The 25,252-nt window shown below is 40.7% G+C and overlaps 1 protein-coding gene across 1 annotated transcript in view; it reads left to right on the top strand.

The window, feature by feature from the left end:
• Positions 1-8,838: 8,838 nt before the first annotated feature.
• smg5 (SMG5 nonsense mediated mRNA decay factor) overlaps positions 8,839-25,252 on the top strand; it is a 29,135-nt gene continuing 12,721 nt past the window's right edge. Inside the window, exons 1-14 of the mRNA XM_050046277.1 lie at positions 8,839-9,257; positions 9,652-9,750; positions 11,240-11,363; positions 12,315-12,471; positions 14,375-14,464; positions 14,833-14,922; positions 16,625-16,703; positions 16,795-16,920; positions 18,205-18,273; positions 19,876-20,105; positions 21,916-22,053; positions 22,429-23,346; positions 23,521-23,690; positions 23,783-23,858. Of these exons, the coding sequence (XP_049902234.1) occupies positions 9,193-9,257; positions 9,652-9,750; positions 11,240-11,363; positions 12,315-12,471; positions 14,375-14,464; positions 14,833-14,922; positions 16,625-16,703; positions 16,795-16,920; positions 18,205-18,273; positions 19,876-20,105; positions 21,916-22,053; positions 22,429-23,346; positions 23,521-23,690; positions 23,783-23,858 (2,431 nt within the window). The 5' untranslated portion in view covers positions 8,839-9,192. The remainder of the gene's footprint in view (positions 9,258-9,651; positions 9,751-11,239; positions 11,364-12,314; positions 12,472-14,374; positions 14,465-14,832; positions 14,923-16,624; positions 16,704-16,794; positions 16,921-18,204; positions 18,274-19,875; positions 20,106-21,915; positions 22,054-22,428; positions 23,347-23,520; positions 23,691-23,782; positions 23,859-25,252) is intronic.

Genomic DNA, 25,252 nt, shown 5'->3' with positions numbered 1-25,252 from the left:
GCCAAATCAGAGAGAGACGACACAAAGGAAAACTCTGTCCCCCGTCTTTCCCATTTAGCGAGCTTTGAAAAGAATCCGCCGTAGATATTCTGATTCCCCGGGCGAGAGAGAGAGGAAAAGTGTGCGGGAGACAAGTAGTAATCACACAGCAACTGTACAGTGCATAACACACGAACACACAACACAAAGGGCTCTTCAACGGACACTTGTTCTCTTGATGCTCACATGGAGCTTCAGTTAGTATCAGTCTTGCAGGACAAGATAATGATACCTTATCACACACTGTTTGAATCGGTCAAACAAAGCATTTGACATACACACCAAGCCAATATGTGAACACCTGCTCTGTGCACTCGTTGCCTGTCCGCGGCTTCATGAGGAACAAATACACGTAAGGAACAAGCGCTATACTAGAATGTCTTGCACCCCAAAGACTTCATAGTAGCCATTAGCAAGTGCTATAAGCTAGCTTATAGTCACCCTTGACTCCCATGGATGTAGGTGCATTAAATAAACCTATCCTGAACACGCCAGGCTGCAAATTGTTTAGGTAGAGATGTTGGTGATGTAGTCTGGCTTTCTTAGTGCCTTTGAGTGTTTTTCAACAGGGTTTTCCAATAGAGATCTGAAGTAACAGAAGTAACGGATGGAGATCCAAGTTAGCTTTTGCTAGTGAGAGAAATGATCTGTGGGCTGAAAAGAGAGATTCAAAGACACAAGATCAAAGCGGCGTAGAGGTTTTGAGTGACAGAAGACATTTTTGGGAACTTTTTTCCAGTTTTTTTTCCAATCTAAGGGACTTCTTGTTTTTTGGACTGAGCTCGTGCAATTTTTCTCTTCTCAATCTCAGAACCGATATGTGATAAACTGGTGCTAAACAGAAACAAATGGTGCCATTTTCCAAGTCAAATGTCTGTGTCTGCCATAGCACTGCCTCTTTCATGATTCACTCACTGTCTTTTCTCTCTTTCTCTCTCCCCTGCGATTTGTCTTTGATAGGACTTTTATTCCCCCCAGTATGTTTTGTATGTGTCTTTGTCTTTGTTCTCTGTGCATCCTGTTGTGTTCCTATGTCCAATGGGGTTGTTGGGGTTTCCATATGTGTGTTTTTAGAAGCGCCCTCCTCCAATCTCTGGTTACAGTTAATAAAAGCAGCTCCCCAATTTAAGATCTGATGGATCATCTATTGAACGGGTTATTTCAAATTTGTGGAGACCCAAAAGTGCTATTTTTTTGAGTTTACACAGAGAAGTAATAATTTTAATAATGAATTTAGCTACTTTGAATGAAATGGATGAATGGAGATTTACAGGGTTTTTTTTTTTTAGTTAAAAATGTTGTGTTCATATAGAGAAGACAAGTGGTGCCATTATGAGTACTTTTTATTTAGATTTTTTTTTTTTATTTCTCTTACAATTTTCACCCAAACTGCTGTTGTAAGTGTATAAAAGTACTAATGACAGTCCCCAATTTTTATTTATTTTTTTTTTACAGTAAACATTGCCAGCGTGATATGATAACAAGGATCATTTTATGTGTGAAAAGACCATTTCAACCATTTAGGTTTGCCTGCCATTAAGTGCCTGGGATAAATATATTGAGCATCCTTTGGCCAGTAGACTAGCTAGTCATCGACCAAATGCACATTTTAATGCCTTGCTTAAGACGATAGGATTATAAAACACCCCTGATGCTTAAAAAAACAGTACTGACATGCTTTTTTGTGTCGTTTCCATAATTTGAAGTTTCATTTCAAAATGAAAAAGCTGGTATCTGTTTCTGAAACCACATTGAAACAAATTAAAAGAGTTTAATTTGAATTTTTAGAATTACTGTACGATGTGTTTTTGAAATGAACTCTTCAGTTTCTCATGTGTCAAATGCTGAAAACACGAGTCATTGAAATGTCTGTAACGTGTATCCATATTCCTTCATTTTGTGTATGAACTGTCTGTTGTTACGGTTTGTCTGGATGTGAACCTGTTTTCGTGTCCGTAGCCTCACACACTGGTGTCGCTCTGAAACAACTCAGCTTGTTTGAAGGTTGAACCAAGAGGAGTTGAAGAGTTTCACATCAGCTCTGTGTCAGCCATTTTTCTCTTTAGAGTCAACAAACCACTTAATTTGCAGTGTCAAAGGTCAACACGGCCGACGCTAGCACTTTGTAGGCCAGTGCTAATGGATTAGCTTGGACTCATTCTCTCAATGAATGTTTAACTGTTGAACCACGAAATGTTAATAATGCTAGCAGTATCACGCAGGGAAAGATTGTCTTCTATTGAGACAGCTTGTAGGGCTACTTTTCTTCTTGTGAAATTACTTGTGTGTGAAGAATGTTGGATTGGAAGCGACCTAGGTTCAGTGTCTTTTTCAGAGATGTGAGATGATCCGTGATTGAGAAATTAACATTGCTGTGAAAATACCTCAGTGACTCAGGTAAACAAGCAGTTGCCTCAGAGCTGAACACACACAAATATATATATAAATATATATATATAGAAAAAGAGATGAGTCCAGCTTTGGACAGACTGCCAACATGCAGATACTCGGTCTCTCGCTATGCTTCAATAGCACCTGATCAAGCACCCTCCCCCGTTTCTTCTCTCTCTCTGTCTCCCCTTTTTTTCTCCCCCTAGCCACTCTCACAGCTTCATGGAGGACAATGTGGAACCTAATTGGCTGATGCACCATCGGCAGTCCGCAGGGTGGCATAGCCAAATGTCCAGAGCCCTCTCTCGTGACGCGATTGGCTGACAAAGGGAGAACTTGGGGCATTGGTCCCATTCTCTTTGCTCAAGGGATGGTGCAGAGCCCCAGCGGACCATGTAAGGAAATGCTGGGTTGTTTTGTTTTTTTTTTAATTTTTAATTTTTTACTTTACCTTGGCCCTCTCTCTCTGATTTGATAACAGGATTTTTTTTAAAAATGTGTTTGACGCCTTGTGGTTGGATCTACATTTTACTTTTAAAAAGGTAGGCTGGACACATATTGGCGTTTGTTAGCCTGCCGAGCATGCAAAGAACAGCTATGCAGTCTGATCAATCAGCAGAACGGAGGAACACAAAGGCCAAGGAAGGCGTGACGCCCAAATTGAGAGAGAGGGGAGGTGTATTGTGGGTAAGATGTATTTCAAAGGTGCTTGACTTCTCTTAAAAATTTTCAGTCAAAGCTGATTTACTTTTAGAGCATTTATTTCCCTCTCTCTTTCTCTCTCTTTCTCTCTTATAGTCTTTTCAAATTACCCTTTGACTCCTCTTCACCTCTTCATCTACTCACTCTTTATCTATCTAGGATTCTCAAAGCATTATTTAACCGCTTCATTTTTACTCCAATTTAGACACACTTGATCTCTTTCTCGACTCGTATAGTTTTAGCTCTTCCGTTCGAATCTCTTTCAGACTTTGATTTTAAAGGAAACTAAATATGCACAGCCTAATACAACAAGTGAAACTGCTTCAGAACAAAACTCTTTGCTTCAATGAAGACTTTGAAAAACCGGACAGAATGTTATTATTTATATTTCTATGCTTATTCTTACAATAGTATTAAAAAAAAAAGAAACTCTTCATCAGAAATCTTCCGGAGCAGATATTTATTTCTTGATATAGATAGATGCCTCTATCTAATGGAAGTTCATAAATAATCCATTTTATATGAACCAAGTTTTCTTACTAAGACAATCCTGTGGAGAGAAGCTTTGCCCTGAAGGACTGTGACGAAAGGGACAAACTTGTGTTTTACCTACTCCCCTTACAGCAGTTTGCACGTTGCTGTGACCTGTGCCCCGCCCCTTCCTCTTGGTTATAATCATTCAAAACAAACAAAAAAAAGAAACAGTGGACGGATGTTTCTCGCCCAACAATCGCCATGGAGCTCTCCATTTACGGACGATGTGAAAGTCTTTGGATGAGGACATTCTTACAGCTATTGTTTTGTACTCCACTTTCGACTATCTGTCTGTAGAGTTTTAACCGAGCGGAGGATGAACTCTTGGTTTCAGTGTGGCCACATTTCTGCAGTCAAATCGCTGTAAAACTCCCCCCATTTATTTCAATGGATGGACCCCACTGACACCAGTCTGAGTTGAAATCCCCGCCATTTCCACTTACGACTGAAACGACGACAGAGAGAGATATGTTAGAGGTCCTGCTGAAACGAGTGAATGTGTTTGTATATAAGTGTGCGTACTGGCTAAATCTTTGTGTATATACTGGATAAATGTGTATATATGGTATGTCTATGTGTATATACAGTTTGTTTGTATATGCAGAGTGTACAGTTATTTTTCCTCTAATGTTTCTCTCTCTTTCTATGAATAGGTCTTCTCAAGTTACCAATACTGAGGCATGGAAAGGTTTTTAAATGTACCGAGCTGTCAGAGGCACTTTGTGCGCAGACTTAGAATATCAGCAAGGTCTGTCACTTAACAGCTGCATTCTTGAAGCTCTCATACAAGAAGTAACTCACATACTCTTAAAGCTTGCACTCATTTTCTGACCAACTAAAAAGCTTTTCTAAGTAGATTTGGGTGACCAAGCAATGTTTGTACATATATAGACTAAGACAATTTTTTTCCAGAAACCTCCATCTGCATTTCTTTGAAAATTCTCGACCTGTTTTTGAGTTCTTGCGTATCTGACTTTCACTTTAGGTTCCTATGGTATATGTTTGCAACGGTTGTCATTCAGAGTTATATATTTATTCCGACAACCCTTATATATTTCTTGAAATTTTGTTCCCCAAATTCTGCCTCTCATGGAGCCCTCTAACCTTTTGTTGAGATCCGGTTAGACTGGCGAATTCTTCCATGAAAGTATACTGTCATTACTTAACATTGCTTGTTTTTGTATAGGTCCTTACTAAATAAGTGTGCCTCCCCCCTTATACTCTTACTAACCTTAGATCCATCAACTCCTCTGGTCACTCATCTTCATACCCCTTGACAAGCCATAGCCCCCCTCCCCAAAACTCCTCTATTGTTGTTTTGACAGGACAGACATTTGGGGATTTTGTGTATATTAATGGAAGAGTGGTGTTGAAGAGTGTATTGCAGTTGTATATGGATTTGTTATGAATGTGGATATTCTGATCATTGAATTATTATTGTAATAATGATAATAATTATTGCCATTTTGATTTCGTTGATTAATTCCTTTGATGCGGTTGATGAAGATGCCATTGTTCCTTTTTTTTTTTTTTTTTTTTTTTTTTTTTTTGGAATACACCGGAATTTATATTTTTCGGGTGGGTGAATCTGGAGATAGAAATACGTAAATAAATAAATAAATAAACAAATAATTAAATTCTTAACCTGCGGTGGAAATGTGTGTTCTGTTTCTTAATGCATTGACTTAAAGTATCCCTCCATTTCAAATTACTGCTGTGATAGACCATATTTATCTTACTTTGTCAACAAATCTCAACACCGTTGTTTTCTGTTAATTATTAAAGGGGCCAAATTCAGAGCATGTGGGTTGACTGCACACGGTTCTCAACATGGAGTCTGAGCCGGTGGCTAGCAGCTAATGGTGCTAACTCCATAAACAACGGCACCAGTGCTGACAGAGCTAACGGTGTTAACCAGGGTGGAACTGGAGAATGGGATTTTGCGATGATGCCATCACAATATCAGCAGTTACCGCCATATGAGTACAGTGTAAAGCTGCAGCAATGAGGTGGTCAGTTGGATACCCACATGCACTCACGGCCCGACCAGTTTACCATAACAAACCACAGAGAAGCTCGGATTATAAACACACACAGAGCGCATGATTTCATCCTCTGCTCAGGAAGCCATTACTCCACTAAATCTTTACACAGCAAATAGTGTTTTGTGGCTTTATAAATGCTCTGAATGTTGCATACAGAACTTTTAAAAACACATCAGCGAGCCACACTGTTGCACTGGGTGACATTACCATTAATCTACACATCGTAGTTTGTCTTGAGACAATCCCACATACACCGTCCTGCTGCTGTAAATACTCACCAGAGCACCAAATGTGTATAATACATAGCTGAAAATAGTCCCCAACAAATGCTCTGTTAATTTATGTTTGACTGACATCTGCTAAAAACTACAGTGCCCAGCTGTTTAAGGAAATCTATTAGCCTTTTTTGTAATGAAGTGTTTTTGTGGATTTTGGGATTTACACCTTCAGTAGTAACAAATTGAGACAAAGCTGGAAAGTTGTTGGTTTTGGTCTTTTCATGGGATTTGTTGAAAACAACAAAAATATAGAATATCGCCAGCCTTTTCCTTCAAGTGGTGGAAAACATGGCTCAGTTTTTGTCTGGAAGCAATGTTTGGTCGCTTCCTTTTTCAGCAGTGGTTGAAGATATATGCAGATATTTTACTCAAGTAAAAGTAGTAATACCACAGTGTAAGAATACTCTATTACAAGTAAAGGTCCTGCATTCAAAGTATTACTTAAATAAAAGTACAAAAGTATTAGCTTAAAAATATACTTAAAGTACACAGAATGGCTCATTTCAGAATAATACATATAATATCACTGGGTTATAATCAGTGATGCATTAATGTGTAAGCATCACTGATGTTGCTAATTTTAGCTTTATACTGCTGGGTAGTTTAATTTATATTCAGTACATCATCGTAATTTTAAATAGTAACTAAAGCTGTCAAATAAATGTAATGGCTTCTTAAATTTAGCAAAGTAGATGTATAAAGTATTAAATGGAAACACTCAAAAATATACTGAAGTACAGGACTTGAATACATGTACTCTGTTACAATCCACCACTTGACTATAGGGCCACAACTAGGAAGTATTTTCATCATGGATTCATTTATCAAGTATTTTCTAGAATAATTGTTGTGTGTGTAAATGGTTAAAAAAATAGATACAATTCCTGCAGAGCCCAAAGAGACGTTTTTAAATTGCTGGTTTCATCTGATAAACAGTTAAAAAAAACAAAAAAAAAAACAGATATTTTATTTACAATCATATAAAACAGAGAAAATCAGAAAATCCTCACACTTGAGAATGTGGTACCCACAAATGTTTGGCATTTTTGCTTCATAAATTGACAGCTTTTGACAACTTTCAGTCACTTGACTAATTAATTAATCATCTAATTGTCTCAGCACTAGTCTATGCTGTATGTATAGGCTCACAGCATGCACACCCTCTTAGCAAGGTTATGAATGATCAAGAACCAAAACTGTCTATCAAGTCAAAAATTCTGCACTACGAACCCAAACGAAGTGTAGGTTATCAATTGCCTTCGCTGGTTGTACCTGTATTCCAATGGAAAGATTCATTTTCTAGTCTTACAAGCTCTTTCACCCTTATTTTCACAGGTAAGTTTTTGCAGCTCACTTGTGGTTGCATCACAGTGCTCGCTCATCTGGGTTGTCTACATTTTCCTTCTCTTGGTGAGCTGAGCAGATCATTTCCTCACACTCTCCCCAGCTGAGGTGCTGAGAGCGAGGATGGCAGGCAGGATCTGGGAGTTGGGGACTGGACTGAATATAGCAAGCTTGTAATTATCCTCATCCTCCTAAACTTAATCGCCTGCAGCTCCTGAGTGAGTTGGCAACTTCTGAGTTTGGACAGAGCAGGAAAAAAATTAGCACAGCGGAGGAGCAATAGACAGTTCATGCTGTGCAGAATGAACAGAACAAACAGAGTTGAGAGTTCAACCTCAACTTGCTCCAGACCACACATCAAATACATTCATGTAATTATTCTCCTAGGTTACACTCTGAGGAATTTTCATAACAAAATGAATGTCAAGGTCTTTATTTTTTATTTAATACAATAGACCTGTGTAAAACCATGCCAAAATTGTGCATTTATTTCTGAATTACAATATTTTAGTTTCTAAAAACATACTTTTATCATTCAAGCAGACAAAATCATGACATAATGAACCAGAACCTTAATAAAACTACCTTGTCCTTCCTAACTGATGCCTCATCTTTCAGTGATCCCCTTCATCATCACCTGCCACACCAATATCTTGTTTCTACAATCAGGAAATCCATAAGAATACATTCAATTTAGCAAGGAAGCATGTCTGAAAATGCCATTTCTCTGTGACTTCAACACAGCATTTATAGGGATGCAAAATAATCTGTGATCTTTATGGACCTCTACTGGCAACCATGAGGAATTACAACAACAGTGTTTATAGTGGCTGTGGTTTCTGTGCCTTTATGTGCAAATGATGGAAGTATGAATGCACAAATCTGGAAAGAAATTATAGGCTATTTATTAGTGACACAACCGTAAAGTCATATACAAGTCTTACATTGAAGATTCCACTTAAGAAACATTTACTGCAACATGTAAAGTAAAAGAACTTGTTGCTACTTGCAGAATTGTCCAGTTCAGATAGTTATTCTACATTGTGTGATAGCTTAAAAAGATTAAAATTGCCGAAAATACTTAAGTAAAGCAAGAGTAGCTTAAAATTGTGCTTAGGTACAATATTTGAGTAAATGCACTAAGTTTAAAAAAACACCTTTCTACTTCTATTTGTACAATGTGGCATGCACTTAAGTAAAACTGCTAATTTCACAAAAGTAAAATTGCTATTCTTACTGAAGTTAACCCTTGAATGCAAGGCCTTGACTTGTACCAGCGTAGTTTTACGTTGTAGTATTGCTTCTTTACTCTGGACACTTCTTCACACCACTGCTGAAATCTTTTTTATTTTATTTTTGTATTTATGTATTTATTTGAATGTGTAATTTGCAGAAGTAGGAAACATTTTAATCAATATTTTCGGAAATGCGGGATTTGCACACAGTCTGGCAACCCGTGACTTAAGCTTGTGAGCGTGATCTGTACTCTCGCGATACTCAGGCGGTCACTGCCTGATAGGAATAATGGCCGCCTTCGTAGCAATGGCTGGAACGGGGAACAACACAAGAGGCATATCAGAGCGTTTTAGCTGACCAGGAAGAGCCTAAATTACCAGGCAACCCCTCCTACCCGGTTTTCAGAACGGATGGGTAGAGGGGGGTATTGCCAAAGGACACAAGAAACGAAAGAGACTCAGAGGGAAAGGGAGGAAAGCTAACGCTATCTCGATAGCTAGCGCTAGTTGTCACTGCCGGGGAACAAACCCGAGTAGCCCTGACAACTGTGCGGTCCGGAGGGCTGAAGGAAGCGGTTGACCAGACGCTGGAGCGTGTGAACAAATAACCGGCAAGTCGCTAACATGAGTGGACCGGGTCAGGACAGTGAGCCAGAGGCGAAAGTCCTTCTCATCAAGCGGCTTTACAGGTAAATTGGCGAGGCCGTTTTGCGTAGCTAACCAAGGTGCTAATTGGACGTTATTGTGCTGGCTAACTTAGCTGCTAGCCAATCAATGTTTGTTATCACAAGAAAGGGTCCATCTATTCTTCTCTTCAGTAAGCTGTCACGACTGTGAGTAGCCACACATTCCTTGTATACCCAGTCAGCGCAGCTTCAGCTAAATCTGACCGGGTAGTCATCATGTTTTGTGGAAGTGTAGCTTATGTTAGCAAGTCATTACTTAGCTGCAAGTGTCATCAGTGCGCTTGTGACAAAGGGAACAGAAAGGATTGTGGCACTATGATAGCCTCCTCGGGATTGTTTAGATCACGGCGTTACCCTTGTCATAATGTTAATGTTCATATTGCTTCATGTTACCCAGGGCTGTGGTGGAGTCTGTGCACAAGCTGGATGTCATCATCGGCAGCAAAGCATCCTACAGAGAGGTCTTCAAGCCGGAGAACATCAGCCTTCGCAACAAGTAGGTCCAGCTGTCTCAGCAGTGTGTGTGTGTGTGTGTGTGTGTGTGTGTGTGTGTGTGTGTGTGTGTGTGTGTGGAGGGAGGGAGGGAGGCAGGAGTGTTAAACATCTGGACAGTTGTTCGAGATAAACTTCTGAATGTAACCAGTTGCTGATCGCTTAGCTTCAGTTCATTTAGCTGTGACTACCCCTCTGTTTAGCTGTGTGTTCAGCTGGGATTGCCTGCATGTCTCCTGAGTTTACAGATCTGATATTCTGTGTTCACATTGTACATCACAGTGTGCTTAAATATAATGATTTGGTTCTGTCTGTCAGAAGTTGTGATCACTGTAAGGCTAAACAAAAATAAATGATAATAAAGATACTGCTTTGTGCTCAGTGGCTCAGCTTGTGAGCAGGATTGCAGTTGTTATTTTCATACAGGGTACAATGAAACAAAAGCTGAGAAAGAGGAAGTTGCTGGTAAATGTGAAAGCGAGACTTGGCCATGTGTCTACACAGAGGGAGAGACGGAGGAGATAATGTCTTGTTTTGCTCAGTGATTGCCTTGGGAAGCAATATGCAGTGTAAAAAGTTGACTAGACGGGCTTTCCTTGTGGTCAGGACTGCATGTAGAGTGTAGTGTCATCATTTTTTGATTAAATGTGCCAAACTTTTGCTAGTTCCAGTTTCTAACTGTGAAGATTTGCTGCTTTTCATTGTCATATATGATAGTATACTGGCTGTCTTTGGGTTTTGGACGCTTGGTTTGACGAGTGAGGCATTTAAAAATGTCACTTTTATCATTTGTTTCATATGCATTTCCACTACTACTCATGAATGTGGCAAATTCCAATGCACATATTTTGGGATGATTTCACACCTGTATTTAAACATATCCACAAGTGTCAGTTCCCCCAGGACATCATTTAATCTAAGAGCTGTGGTCATATATTGTACTTGACTTGCATATATGATAATTTGACACCAGTGTGAGGCTCATATGTTGAGTATTATATTATCATCTTCAGCATTAAATAATGGAAGTACGAAGCACTGAAGCATCTCTTCAAAGAGGCGATAATGACAAATACTGCATGTACTTGCTTAACTGAATTAACATAATCTTGTCATCAGCTGCACACAAAGTGCGGACTGAGATTTCACAATATTATGGTGAACAACTCTGAATCAGTTTACACAGACCATGTGAGTCACAGAAAGGAAAGGCATGCTTATTAGTGATATTTGTCCGACAGCACTCGAATAATCTGTTATTACTAACTGCAGTGTCTATAAAGTAGGGCTGCATGATTGTTTTCATTATCTCGATTTATCATGACAAACAGCCCACCGTTCCAGTATGTATCCTGCAAGGTGTTTCTGTTCTGCATAGCCCCACCTGTTCCTGTGAAACTAGGTTGACTCATTGGTCCACTTGTCAAACCGGTGACCCAACTACCTCCTTAACTTATACATGTGTATCTGCTTTTCTTTCTGTGTGTTTCCAGGCTGAGGGAGCTTTGCGTGAAGCTGATGTTCCTCCACCCTGTCGACTACGGCCGCAAGGCTGAGGAGCTGCTCTGGAGGAAGGTTTACTATGAGGTCATCCAGGTTATCAAGACCAACAAGAAGGTAACTGGCCCATGCAGCGTGTGTGAGACAACCAGTTTTTCTGTTGTTAGCTGGCTTGGCATCCTGGCTGCCACTTAAAGGTCAACGCCACCATGACATCTGCCATTTTGTGGTCAGTGGGATGTAACGTTCCTCGCAGAGTGCCAAGAGTGTGTGCATATTCTGCCTGAGTGATCCCAGTGGAAATCAAACCTCTGAAAATGTCACTTTTAGCGCTTTGCTCTGCTGTTGGACCAACATAGGAAAAGCATCAAACATTATTGGCCTTATCAAATGTTACTGGATCATTTCTGTATTTAATTCAGTAATAATAATGTAGTGAGTGTGTACTGTGATTCAGATGCTTGTGAACTGGAATCATGAACATGTTTTAATGTCATCAGCAGTTGAGTTTTAGTCATTGTTGCTCATTTGTTTGTTTGTTTTAATTTGTATAAGTCATAAAGTCTCTTGCTGCACACAATCTGACGAATGTCCATAAGTGATGCTTCTTGAGTTAGCATCAGACTGTAAGTTTAAAAATGAAGAATATGTGGGGGTTAAAGCTAGACAGAAGTGAGTTTATTAGACCTCTGTAGTCTGCTCCTCATCACTGCTTTAGGCTAGTGGCTGGAGGCTGTGTCAGCCAGTAGTGTAACACACTTGAATCTACAAATAAGCTGTCATTGTTAAAGTTACATTGGGGGTAATGTTGGCGTCAAGTTTTGACAAGGAAGAGGACTGCGTGGCATAAAGAAGATGATATATTTGGTTCTGCTACATTGTTTTTAATCCTCTTTTGAAGGCTGTCTGGTGGTGTTGTAGCTTTTTGGTGACAGTATATTTCATTGTTCCATGCTTTTGTACCTTGTTGATGCTTATCGTAAACTAACATAGAGTTTATTATTGTTGCTCTGGTCATGTCTCTAACATATTGGCTCTTCACTTTCCTCTCTCTTTCCTCTACTGTAGCACATCCACAGCCGCAGCGCTCTGGAGTGTGCCTACCGCACACACCTGATCGCCGGCGTGGGGTTCTACCAGCACTTGTTGCTATATATCCAGTCACATTACCAGCTGGAGCTGCAGGACTGCATCGACTGGACCCACGTCACAGACCCGCTGATAGGTCAGATACGCTAAGTACACATTCACACAAAGACACAGATATAGAATTCAAACATCTCTAACTAAATGTTTTTCTGAATGATGTATAACATTCACACATATGGTTGTAAATATGCTTGTCCACATTTTGGATATCTTTTGATTAAATTTAGAAATCTTGATCACCTTTAGACCTTTTTCACTGAAGATGTTTTGACAAGTCTTTCTTGGAATAAATTCTATGTCCCTGCGCCGGTTTTAAGATCCTGGTATTGTGCATGTCCATTCACCTTATTTGCCTACCAGAACACTTACAAGAATACAGGTACATTCACACTGATACGTCTTCATTTTAAAACGCATAACTATTGCTGCGTTCGTTCAAAAACCTGCCGGTTCACACCAATACAACTAGATGAGACGGTGTATCATCTCTATGCAACAACTCTCTGTACTTCTGTTCTGATTTGCAGCTTTTCAGGCTTATTTTGTGGCTGAATATAATTTGTAGCTTTTTAAAATATGAATGAAGATAGTGATAGTGAGATACAGGCTACAGCTGCATTTGTAGTAGTGAACTGGGCTTAATATTTGCTTTGTAACAACTCCCAGTCTGTTTTCTCCTGCTTTATACTCACGTGTTTCTTTCAGTAACAGTTCATTTCATCGTCAGTCTACGCAAAGAAATCTCTGGTCTTACTTTTCGCCATCTCTGTAGTATTTTCTGTCACCAAGCAACCAGCCTCAGAGTAGACAGTCTGCTTCCTGTTTACATCAGCACAGACGCCTAGTGTATGTAAATGGTCATGTGGTATGTGTTTTCAGGCGAGTTAATAAAGATGGAGATTATTTCTGAAGCGCTGCTAAAATGCTTGCATGTACTAGGGTTGCAGCAAACTGGTTTCCTCTGTTTATTATAGTTATTTTCAAAGGGGAGACTTTTTACTCATACTTCCATATTCATTCCTTTAAGGGTTATACGGACTTATTATAATACAAATTCTGTGATACCGTGAAACCGCAATATTTTCTGAGACGGTAATTGTACCATGATAATTTCACACCGTTGTTTATGGAGATCGTTTCCTTTCAAAATGCTGTTTTAAAATGTAAGTGTATTAGTGTGGATGTGGCCTGAAACAGAGCCATTATGACCTGTGCTTTTCCTGCTATAACAACACAAAATCTTTTTCTTTACAAAATAGTTTGTGATAATGTTAAAGCACTCAATTCTAGGGAGAAATGAACCTGCATAGACGCATTGCTTTTGCCACCTTTGCACCATTTAGATTTACTACACTTGTGAAATGGGTGTAAATCCCATTCAGCATGGTATTATACATGTTTTGAAACTTGTGGATTTGATATTCACACTGCTCAAACTCCCTGAAAGGGTCCACTGGAAAGATGCCCATCATTTACAGCTGGTACTTTCACACTCCAGATAATGAATAGTGTGGTAACACAGTTGCATTTACACCAGGTGTTTATGTGTCCCTTGTCTGAATTCAGTCTCGTATCAGATGTCGGTGTTCCCTTGTACGATGCAAAGCAGACAAATGGTTGGAGAAGTGCCAAGTCAGTCTATTGTCAGCGAAGATAGACAGGTGCAGGGTCACCCAAGTATGTGGTTCTGTGCAGCTGGTGCTTGTCCTTTGCCTCAGAAACCCTCAGACAACAGGGGCTGAATACTCAGCTAAATAGCATCTCTAATCCTGTGTCCCAGCATGAAGTGAAAATTTATGTTATCAAGAAATAACAAGGTGCTGTTTCATACATTCAAACAATCTGCTGTTTGCAAATCGTTGCTTTGCTGGAATTTAAGCTCTTTGGTTACATAATTCCAAGTCATTTTCCATGAGTGCATCAGCTAAATGCTTTAAATGAAAGAAAAAAAAACCACATTGTGTAATTGTTCCCCGCAGGCCGAAAGAAACCAGTGTCAGCCACCCCCAAGGAGATGGAGTGGGCACAGATGGCCTGTCATCGCTGTCTGGTCTACCTTGGAGATCTAGGTAATAACATGATAATAGACTGTGCAATTATTCCATCTCTCAACCCAGCTTCTAGAGGTGTGAGACAGCATGTGTGTGTCATTCAGCGTGGGAAATTTTGGCTTCAGCTATAGCACATAATTGGCAGGAGGCTGTTTGGTTGGTTCAGACTTATGTGATACAGAGATATCAGCATTTTGATTGATTTTTCATTATTAAGCTGACAGTTATTAAGCAAATGGAATTATGTCTGCACCATTTTCGGTTTGCCTCTGGATAGATAAAAGAAAATTTAATTGAACCTGTGAACATTTTTTATTTTTCAGCCAAAGTCCATCTTGTTATTAACGTTTGTTACTTTTTCTGTTACTTCAATGTTTCCTGTGCAGCCCGTTATCAGAATGAACTTGCCGGAGTCGAGGCTGAGCAGCTGGCTGAAAGGTTTTACCATCAGGCGCTGTCTGTCATGCCACACGTGGGTGAGTGACTGTAATGTTAGATTTCTTAATAACACAGCACTTTGCTGTTGCCATGGTCGGGGAGAAGCTGGTAAAGTATGTGTTTTCTGAGCTGGAGAGTGGCAGGAACATGATGCTTCTAGAAAGCTTGGAAAATGCTTTTATCAGGCGTGATTCTTTGACGAGCAGTAACAGTGACAAAAGTGTTAAAACTCTGTTGTTCAATAGAAAAAGAAAGCTTTTAAAGACGAACACTTACACTTGTTAATTCTCTTGATAATGTTACTGTGGAGGAAAGTGATGTTTACACTGCAAATATATTATGTATTTTAACACTGGTTAGCTCCATACCACTCACATCTGTATGCTCAATATGCAGCTAGAGCTAGCAGCTGTTTAGCTTAGCTTAGCGTAGCATAAAGACTGGAAAGGGGGGGGAAACAGCTAGCCTGGCTCTGTCCAAAGGTAACAAAATCTACCTACCATCTCATCTAAAACTCACTATTGAACACATTATGTCTTGGCTCTTTTAATCTGTACAAAAACCTACTTTAAGAACAACAATTTGCCGTTTCACAGGCAGTTGTTTGCCAGACTATTTCTTAGCTAGGACAAGTAACTTGTAACCAGGAGTAGCAGCTTGTTATTATATATAATGTTAGTATTATTGACATTTTTATTGTAGGGTTTTTGTGCTGATTAGCAAGCTTTAAAGGTGCTGATAGGTGGAATTTGTACATTGATCAGAACTGTATACTTTAGTGCAGTGGGTTGCAGGTCCATTCTTAAAGGACCACAAGAGACTAGCAAAAATGTCAAGTTTGTAAAAAGACACTTAATTTTTAAGTACAGTAAATTTCCAGCTTAGAGCTTTTATTTTGAAGTGTCGTTTTCTGCTGCAGAGTGAATGACTAATGGACACCTACATGACAGAGACAGCAAACTAGCTCAACAACATGGCCGGTTACGGAAAATGAATGAATGTCCAAAGTGTTTTGGTGTCCGAATCTTGGCTTATAGCACTGCAATATTTTGACAAGGCTGTACACAGCTCAGAATTATGTCTGCCAAATTGGAGTTAGACGCTCAATACGAATATTTGACTTTGTTATTTTTTTTACATATAGAGTTAAAGAGGTTGAACAGGGTACGACGTGACGTTCAGGGTGACAACAACGTTAACATAATATAGTAAACAAGCCAAGTTAGCGCTCCAAGCTAATTCATGCTAACTACGGTGCAACATTTTTGGGCGACAGCAGATATTAAACAGAAGCCAGAGACTGCATTGTCTTGTTGTGAGCTGTATATTCACCACTTCTAAGCAGAAGGCAGAAGATAACATTATGTTGGAGGCTGAATGGGCATTGCCTCTCTTCCTCTGGCAGCTTCTCAGTCAGACTCACCCTGGGTCTGTGTCCATAGCTGCCTGTACTGGAGAGCAGCGCTCACTCTGCAGCTATATCTGGGGACCAAAATGTACACAGAAGTACACTGCACACTTGACTGACCGAAAAAAATCCCCAACTGCTCGATTTGACAAGTCTCAGTTGACTAGGGGTCTCCAACTGATGATTCAAGTCTTTGACTTTCAGGGGGCAGCCTTACATCACATGCATTATCTTTATTTTTTCAGATTGAACAGGACATTTGGTTATTAGACAGAACATTAGGTAATGATTCTCAGTCCGGTTTACTCATTTCCTCACCCGCCTCTCTACAGGAATGCCTTTTAACCAACTGGGCACATTGGCCGGGAGCAAGTTCTACAACGTTGAAGCAACCTACTACTACCTACGCTGGTGAGGAATGTTTATGTTCAGTCATGTGTGATGTTTAGAACTGAATTACAACCCAATAAGTTTAACTTAACATATATTTTATTTGTGCTAGCATCCAATCAGATGCCCCCTTCGAGGGTGCCTATGGCAACTTGAAGCGTCTGTTTGACAAAGCCGCCAAGATGTACCACCAGGTGAAGAAGCAGGAAATGAAGAAGCTGTCTCCATCTCGACAAAGGTGAGGAGTACTCACAGGAGAGTCGCAAGAAACACAAACACAAAGTTCCTCTGACGCCTCCTTTGATCACGAGCCCTCTCTGGACAGCAGTGGTGTAATTACTAATGGTTTTTCAGGTTTGCCTGGTGGGAAAAAAACCCTCTAAAATAAACAGAATATTTTGACTTCAGTGTGCTGACATCCCAGAGTAATTTTAATCTAGTCCCAATTGACATCTGGGGTTTCACATAATTACCGACCCGCCTGGCCGCCATTTGAATCACAAAGGCGCTCTAACCAGTGGTGGGATGAAGCAGCATCTCTCTGCAGATGGGATTAGATAATTGATGATCCCCGTGGGGAAATTAGGTTGTTGAAGCAACAAAAGTTACAGGAATCAGTAGGAATAAAAGACAAATATGCATACAAATGAAGCATGTAAATAAACAGTTTGAGAGATAATGCCTGGTGTGCTGAAGAAAACTCTGGAGGGAAAAAGCATAAATATAGGTCATGTCATCTTGCCTGTCTATTATGGGATTATTTAGATTACCAGTGTGCATGGAGCAAATAAGATTAACACATTATTTTGCCACCTGGACACAAAACAATGCTGTTGTTGTTTCATTTATACAAATAACACTTCACTGAGGTGTGATGTGTGCGGTGTGAAAACTTTTTGCACCAGATTGCGCTACATTATATATATTGTGATATACAGAAAATCTTTTGCAACACCATAGATATAACACATCTGTTATCCACATTTTGGGAACTAAGCCTCTTTGCTTATTTGGGTGGGATGAGGAGATTCCACACTTGTGTTACTTATGTTTGTGTCCAAATTAAACAAACAAGATATAACCTTTGTACCTTTGGATAGACCCAGACTAGCTGTTTCCCCCGGCTTCCATTCTTTATGCTAAAGGCTGCTGGCTCAAACTTCACATGTAGTGTACAGGCATGAGAGTAGTATCAATCTTTTCTTTAACTCTCAGCATTAAAAAAACAAAGTAGCTTGCTTTTAAACATTCCCTGTTCTCAATATTTTTGTGTTTAATTACTCAGAGGACACAGAGAATGTCTCAGCAATAGTAAAAGCACTGATAAGAGTACCAACATGCACCAGCAGGACATTCAACACACCACTGTTTCTGTAAAAAAATGTTTTGCTTTGATAATTTCACCACAATCACAAGTGCTTCACAAACATGACAATATTTAATGGACATGGAGAATTAGATACAGAGTCATAATATCTGTATTTATGATTTCCTTAATTTTGGCATGACTTTTTCTTTGCAGATCAAAAGATATTAAGCGCCTCTTGGTGAGCTTCATGTACCTTCAGAGTCTGCTGCAGCCCAAGAACAGGTGAGTGCTCGTGCTTGCTTGGATCGCACTGTTCCTCCTCTGTTTTAGAACCAGTCCACAGTGGAAATAAGCCTTTGACTTAACTACTACTTTTAGTCCTTAACCAGTTTATTGGTATGTTAAAGGAATCCTTCTCCCACAAAAAGATAATTTGTGTATCAGTTACACCCCCAGTGTTACGTTGAATTCTTGAAGAAAACTTTGTTTTTCTTACAAGCCTCCACGGTGAACGAAGAATCCAAAAAGGGAGGAAGTTTTTAATGAATTGAAGTAAACAGAGACCGCTTTTTGGGGCGTCGGTGGCTTGGTGGGTAGAGCAGGCGCCCCATGTACAAGGCTGTTGCCGCAGCCACCCGGGTTCGAGTCCAGCCTGTGGCCCTTTGCTGCATGTCATCCCCCCTCTCTGTCTCTCCTCTCTTCAAACTGTCCTGTCCATTAAAGGCAAATGCTCCAAAAAATATCTCTTAAAAAAAAAAAAAAAGAGACCACTATTAACAACAGCAAAAGTACATCAAAAACTCTTTTCATACTCTCACACAACTCATACAGTATAATTCCAGTCTCATTTACACAGCTGTATGCTCAGTACTTTTCAAACACATGCATTTTGCTTAACATTACTATTTAAAACATAACACAAACAGTCTCACACATGGATGAGTGGCACGCTTGGCCAAGCATCATAGACTGTAGAAATAATGGACTTAGCCTAACATGATGTCACACATTGGTTTGTGGAATCCCATTTTGAAGCCTCACGTTCAGCTTAACGGCCATCGGCATCAGCGAGAGGCTGGTGCTGTGGAGGAGCGAGGGGTGGATGTGACTGAGAAGCAGAGGGCACTATGGCAGACAGCCTGTTACTCAAAGCAGCCCGCCCTTAATTGTGCATAACTTTAAGCTTTAATCAAATGTAAACGCATGAGTTATATGAAAATTCACCCCACGTACTGTTGTCATGAAAGGGGAACTTAGCTACAGAGACCAAAACCGTTTTTTGTATCAGGCTGTTTATTTCGGCTGTAAAGTTGAGCATTTTAACACGGGGGGATCTGTGGGGACAAGCGGCCGTTCAAAGAAACAGTTTTTGGCTCTTTAGTGTTGGCTTAATTTTTCAGCCCTTGAGGTTGTGACCGCTTGTACTCCAGTTCAACAAGAATTTTCTCATTTTTTGAATTCTTCGTTCACCGTGGAGGCATACGACAAAGTTTTCTTCATGAATTCAAGGTTGTCGATCATTTTGTGGGAAAAGTGTTCCTTCAAGACTATATGAACACAGTGTGATACAGTTTGTGTGTTTAGTTATTATCAAATCAGTCCATCTATAGTATCTAACCTCTCACCTGCAGAAGTGATATTAAAACCAAATATTTGGTTTTGTGAAGTGTGGACACAGGTCAACAGATTTGAGTGTTTACTGTCTGTGAAATGTTCGGGGGAAAAAAAAGATATATGAAGGACAAAAAGTGAGCATATCGTGACCCCTGGTCCACTGATTCTCCGCAGTGTTTTCCTTAGATTATTCATTAATGGATAGTGCTCACCTGTATTTTCAGTGCATCCTTTTTATGCTGTTGCTTCCTCTCCTCTGTCTGTATCCAGTCTGATGGAGACGGAGCTGACGTCACTCTGCCAGTCGGTGCTGGAGGACTTCAACTTGGTGCTGTTCTACCTGCCGCCGCCGACACATGGCATTGCTCACCACTCCCCCAGCGAGGAAGAGGAGGAGCAGCAGCAGCACGCTGACAGCTCCTGCCCTGTGCTGCCTGACACCCTCGTCTTCAAGATGGTGGTCACTTGTCTGATGGTGGTGCACAGCCTGAAGAGGGGAGGTTAGTGTTAGTGTGATGTGAAGGATGTTTTGGGTTTTTAAATGATAACTATAAAAGAGTAGTGAACAAACAGTAAAGTTTTTCTGTAAATGCCCCTTTAAAAGCTGTTACAATCTACTGTGGGCCTGCATATCCAGGTCAGATGAGGCTTGGAATAACGAGTAGAAGGGGGTGAAGACACCAACCAGATTTTAATTTTATTTTTGTGGAGCTGTGCAGTTAACTAGCCAAAAAGGCCTCACAAAACACCCACTGAAGTAGTCCATGTCTCTCGCCATCATAAGAGGATCTGTGATGGATTGACTCCCAGACTGAAATTTGGACACTAGCATGAAATTAAAAATATAAATCTCAAGAAGTACATATTACAGAAAGTTTTTATTTTTCTTAAAGCTCCACTGATACAGGGTTTCTGATGCCTATACTAATATTGATATTTTGACTGATACTGAGTTTTAAAGTCCAGTGGGTAGGACTTTGGGGGATATATTGGCAGACAAGGTATATGATATCCATAACTATGTTTTCATTAGTTTATAACCTCCTGAAATAAGACTTGTCGTGTTTTTGGTACCTTAAAATGAGCCATTTATATCTACATATGGAGCAGGTCCTCCTCGATGGAGTCTGTCATGTTGTTTTTACAGTAGCCCAGAACCAACAAACCAAACACTGGCTCTAGATAGGGCCATTTGCATTTTTGCCTCAGCCACCATAGTTCTCCCACACGCTTGGCACACAAAGGAAGTTTCAGTTCTTCAACCTTACCGCCAGATGTAAACATAAAAGATGAATGTGTTTGCTGCAGCAGTTGTTAGAGAGTTTAAGATTGCATTGAAAATATTCAATATCTGTAACTGCTTATACGCTTTAGGGTTGTGGGGGGCTGGACATTAGGCGAGAGGGCGTTGGGGTACACCCAGGACAAGTCGTCAGACTATCACAGGGCTGACACAGAGAGAGAGACAACTATACATGCTCACACTCACAGCTACGGGCAATTTAGAGTCACCAATTAACCTGCATGTCTTTGGACTGTGGCAGGAAGCAGGAGAAATTATTTTTACTTATTTTAGGAATTATGCATGACTGATATTTCTCAAATTAACATTTTAAAAAAATTCACATACCCTTTGCAATACTACAAAGTACCCCCCAGGAATACCAGTATTCCCATTTGAGAAACATAGCACTCGACTTTTGAAAAAAATCTCAAGAGATATCAGCCAAAATACATTTTCTTTGCACAACCCATAATATAAATAAACATTTTAGATGAGATTTCCTTGATATGTTTTTTTTGTTTTGTTAATGAGTGACTTTAATGAGATGAGCTGGGCAGGACATTTTCAGTTAAAATAAACTAGTTACTACTCTCTGGAGGACACAGTATAGAATGGTAACAACATCTCTGTTATTTATTTTTTTAATTTATCAGCTGATTCCTTTTATCTGTACATGATTTGGTCTACCCTGGGAATTGCTGTCTAGTAGCATTGCTTATCACCAGAACTTTGTTCAAATCAGAATCAGAATCAGAATCAGAAATACTTTATTGATCCCAGAGGGGAAATTATTTATGTTACAGGTGCTCCTTGCAAGAGAGGAAAGATACGTAAAAATATAAGAAATTTAAACAATANTATTTATTTTTTTAATTTATCAGCTGATTCCTTTTATCTGTACATGATTTGGTCTACCCTGGGAATTGCTGTCTAGTAGCATTGCTTATCACCAGAACTTTGTTCAAATAACAGTTCAAATAAAAATTATTTTTTTTGTACTAACAAATGTTGCACTGTGTCTTTAGGATCGAAGCAGTACAGTGCGTCCATAGCTTTTACTCTGGCCCTGTTCTCCCATCTGGTGAACCACGTCAACATCCGGCTGCAGGCTGAGCTGGAGGAAGCGGAGAGCCAGGTGCCACAACTTCACACTGACGCCACAGGTGAGAGGGGAAATCTCTGTCTCCATATATGGAGGGGAAGGTAGTTCAGTCTCTCAGCCTGTGTTTGTAACATAGAACAAACATAGATCAATACATAAATCGTGGTGTATTCTCATTAGCAACATATTTTAGGATTAAAGCACTACTTTTTGTGGTTTTAAAATATAATCTTTTGGTAGAAGTACAGCTGTAAGTAAAGTTTCTGCAAGACAAGAGCAGCTTAAAGTTGACCATATTTATTCACTTCTTCTGGCAGGCTTTTTCGAGACTATCCCAGTGGACAATATTAGTTATGTAATGTGGAATATGTTGTTAAAAGAGACAAACAAACTCAATGGACACAAAAAAACACTGAATTTTTCTTTTCTAATGTAGATGACCTGGAGATGAGGGACTTGTCAGCCCCAGCGACAGATCGCTCTGATGAGAAGCCTCTGCAGAACGGCTCCCTGGAGCAAGAAGATGAGGAGGAGGAGAAGGATGAAGATGGCTGTGAAAGGGTTGGCGCCAAAAAGCATTGCAGCGTGGAAGAGCAGCGCAAGTTGGAAGAAGAGAAGCAGAGACAGAAAAAGAAGTACACCCGCCTCTCTAGGCTCCGCCGACGCCGCTGCGCCCGCAAGGACACTCGAGGGGAGGATGAGAGCGACCTGAGCGAAGGCTTTGAGAGCGAAGAGGATGAAGATGAGGATGACGAGAGGAGGGGTCACGCTGACTCAGCAGGCGCCACCACGACAGGAACCCCACTCAATCCTCCTTCGATCAGAAAGGAGACTAAGAGAGACCCCCTGGGTGAGGAGGGCAGCTGGGGGAGTGGCTCAGAGGAAGAGGAGGAGGAAGGGGGAACGGCGTTCGATGTAGAAACTGACTCGGACATGAACAGCCAGGAGTCTCGCTCAGACCTGGAAGACATAGAGGACACGGAGAACTCAGACAACTTGGAGGGTCAGGCACGGGAGCACCAGGACGAAGAGGAAGAAGAAGACCAGCCCAAGGAAGAAGGAGGCGACAGGGACGGTGATACACCTCCAACCACCAACGGGCCTCTCATGCCCAGCGACGCCAGCATCAGCAGTAACCTCCAGGCCATGTCCTCCCAACTCTTCCAGGCAAAGCGCTGCTTCCGCCTGGCGCCAACCTTCAGCAACATGTTGTTGAGGCCTCAAGCCTCATCTTCATCGGGTATTCCCACCCCTTCTGACGCCTCTGCTCCCCCTTCCCAAGAGACACCCCCTCCTCCCGGGGACTCACCCTGTGATATGAACCCTGGTACTGCCAACGGAACCACTGAAAACGGTAATGTGCTTTTTGCCTCTGTGTTACATGTAACGTGTCTTTTTTTTTGTGCTTTTCCCAGTTACTTATTCAGGACGTTTTCTTCTTCATCTGTTCCTTTTTTATTGGATATTCACGAAGAACTCAAAATGTGACTTTGCTGAAATCAAACTTGTCTTGTGTCCCCCCCTCTAGACTTGGACTCGGATTCAGAAGGCAGCCAACACAGCACCCAGTCAGTGCACAGTGAGAAAACCCTCTTAGAGAAGCTGGAGATCCTGGCCAATCAGGGGCTGATCCAGGTGGTGAAGGTCTTTGTCGATTGGCTAAGGACAAACACAGACATTATCCTCATGTGTGCACAGGTGAGGGGGCAGAATGTCCGGCTTTTTTTTTCTTCTACAAAACTTTGTCATTTTCAGTGTATGATTAACAAACTCCTTCATTCTGCCTGCAGAGTTCTCAAAGCCTGTGGAACCGACTGTCTGTGCTGCTCAACCTGCTACCAGATGGCAGCAAGATGCTCGAGGCTGGTGAGTTACTGATACACTGCATAAAGATTTACGCTCCTGTATGGCTCAGTAGGCGCAGGATGGCACAACAGTATCGAGGTTTTATTCCCACTGGGTCCACTAATTCTAAAATGTCTTGTGAGGCACAGAGTGAAGACGTTACCTAGACCGCTCATTTAAAGGAGCTGTAAAACATTTTGGGAACATTACTTTTATTTTCCTTCTTGCCAAGAACTGGATGAGAGGATTGGTCCCATTCTAATATCTGTATGCTAAATAAAAGGCTAGCAATAGCAGGTGATTAGCTTTGCTTAACAGCGGCACAGCTAGCCTGGCTTTGTCCAAAGGTAAAAAAAAATAAAGCGGCCAAGAAATAGTTTCAGCATGTCACAACCTGTAAAGCCACAACTCCTTGGAAGTAAATGTGTTGCAAGTTGCGAGAGCTTCAAGACTTGATGTGTGAACAAAAATCTGAACTTATATGTTTCAGTTTTCACTTTTACAAAATATTCACACATCATGTGCGCTGACGTGGAAGTCACAGGAAAAGCAAAAAAACACATGGGAGCTTGTAGAAAAATGGAAACTTGTATGCTGAAATTTTCACTCATGAAAAATATTCACCAGTTCACCAGTTTTCTGAATGAGAAGTCACAGATACAAATGTTTAGATGTTTACATAAATACAAGGAGAATTGCAAACCTGTAATCCAACATTTGTTTGTGTGTGTGTGTGTGTGTGTGTGTGTGTGTGTGTGTGTTTATTTACAACAACCCCCCAAATCAGTCACTGCAGCTTCACAAAGTTGCTCTCTTACATTCCAAAGTGACAAATCTGCGTGCCTGGACTTTTGTAACACTTCTACAGCTTGGAAAATGGAGATATTGGGAATTGAAATTGAGGAATAGACAGCTCATCAGACCAAGAATGAGACAAGAATTAGCTAGCTACTAGGCTTGTGCCGATTTCCGGTTTAACCGCTTTGGTCCGGTTTAAGAGCTCCACCCAGTTTAATTCACGTCAACCGGATAAACCAGGGGAGAAAAGGAAAAAAAAAAAGCTTTTCACATCGGCAGTGTGTCAAGGGACTATATTCAACTTATCTTGCATTGTAACATGCATTATGACAACTTAATAAGGTTTATGTTTGTTTGTAAATGAAGTGGAGGAGCCTACAAGTGTTTTGTTTAGTTTGTCTCAAGAGGCTTCCTCCTCAGCTCCGCTCCGCTCAGCTGTCTGCTGCTGCTGCGAGAGATCAAATTTCATTGGGGGCGGGGAAAAGTGCGAGGGAGTAAAGCCTGATTTATGGTCCTGCGTTAAATCAACAACGTACCTACGTCGTAGGGTACGTGGCTACGCAGGAGGCTCGCCATAGCCCCCGGCGTAGCCTGACGTGCACCTCCCAAAAAATGTA

Source organism: Epinephelus moara, chromosome 6, assembly GCF_006386435.1.
Source record: "Epinephelus moara isolate mb chromosome 6, YSFRI_EMoa_1.0, whole genome shotgun sequence".
NCBI lineage: Eukaryota > Metazoa > Chordata > Actinopteri > Perciformes > Serranidae > Epinephelus > Epinephelus moara.
Note: the sequence above shows the minus strand (reverse complement) of the source record. Positions and strands in the feature narration are given on the sequence as shown.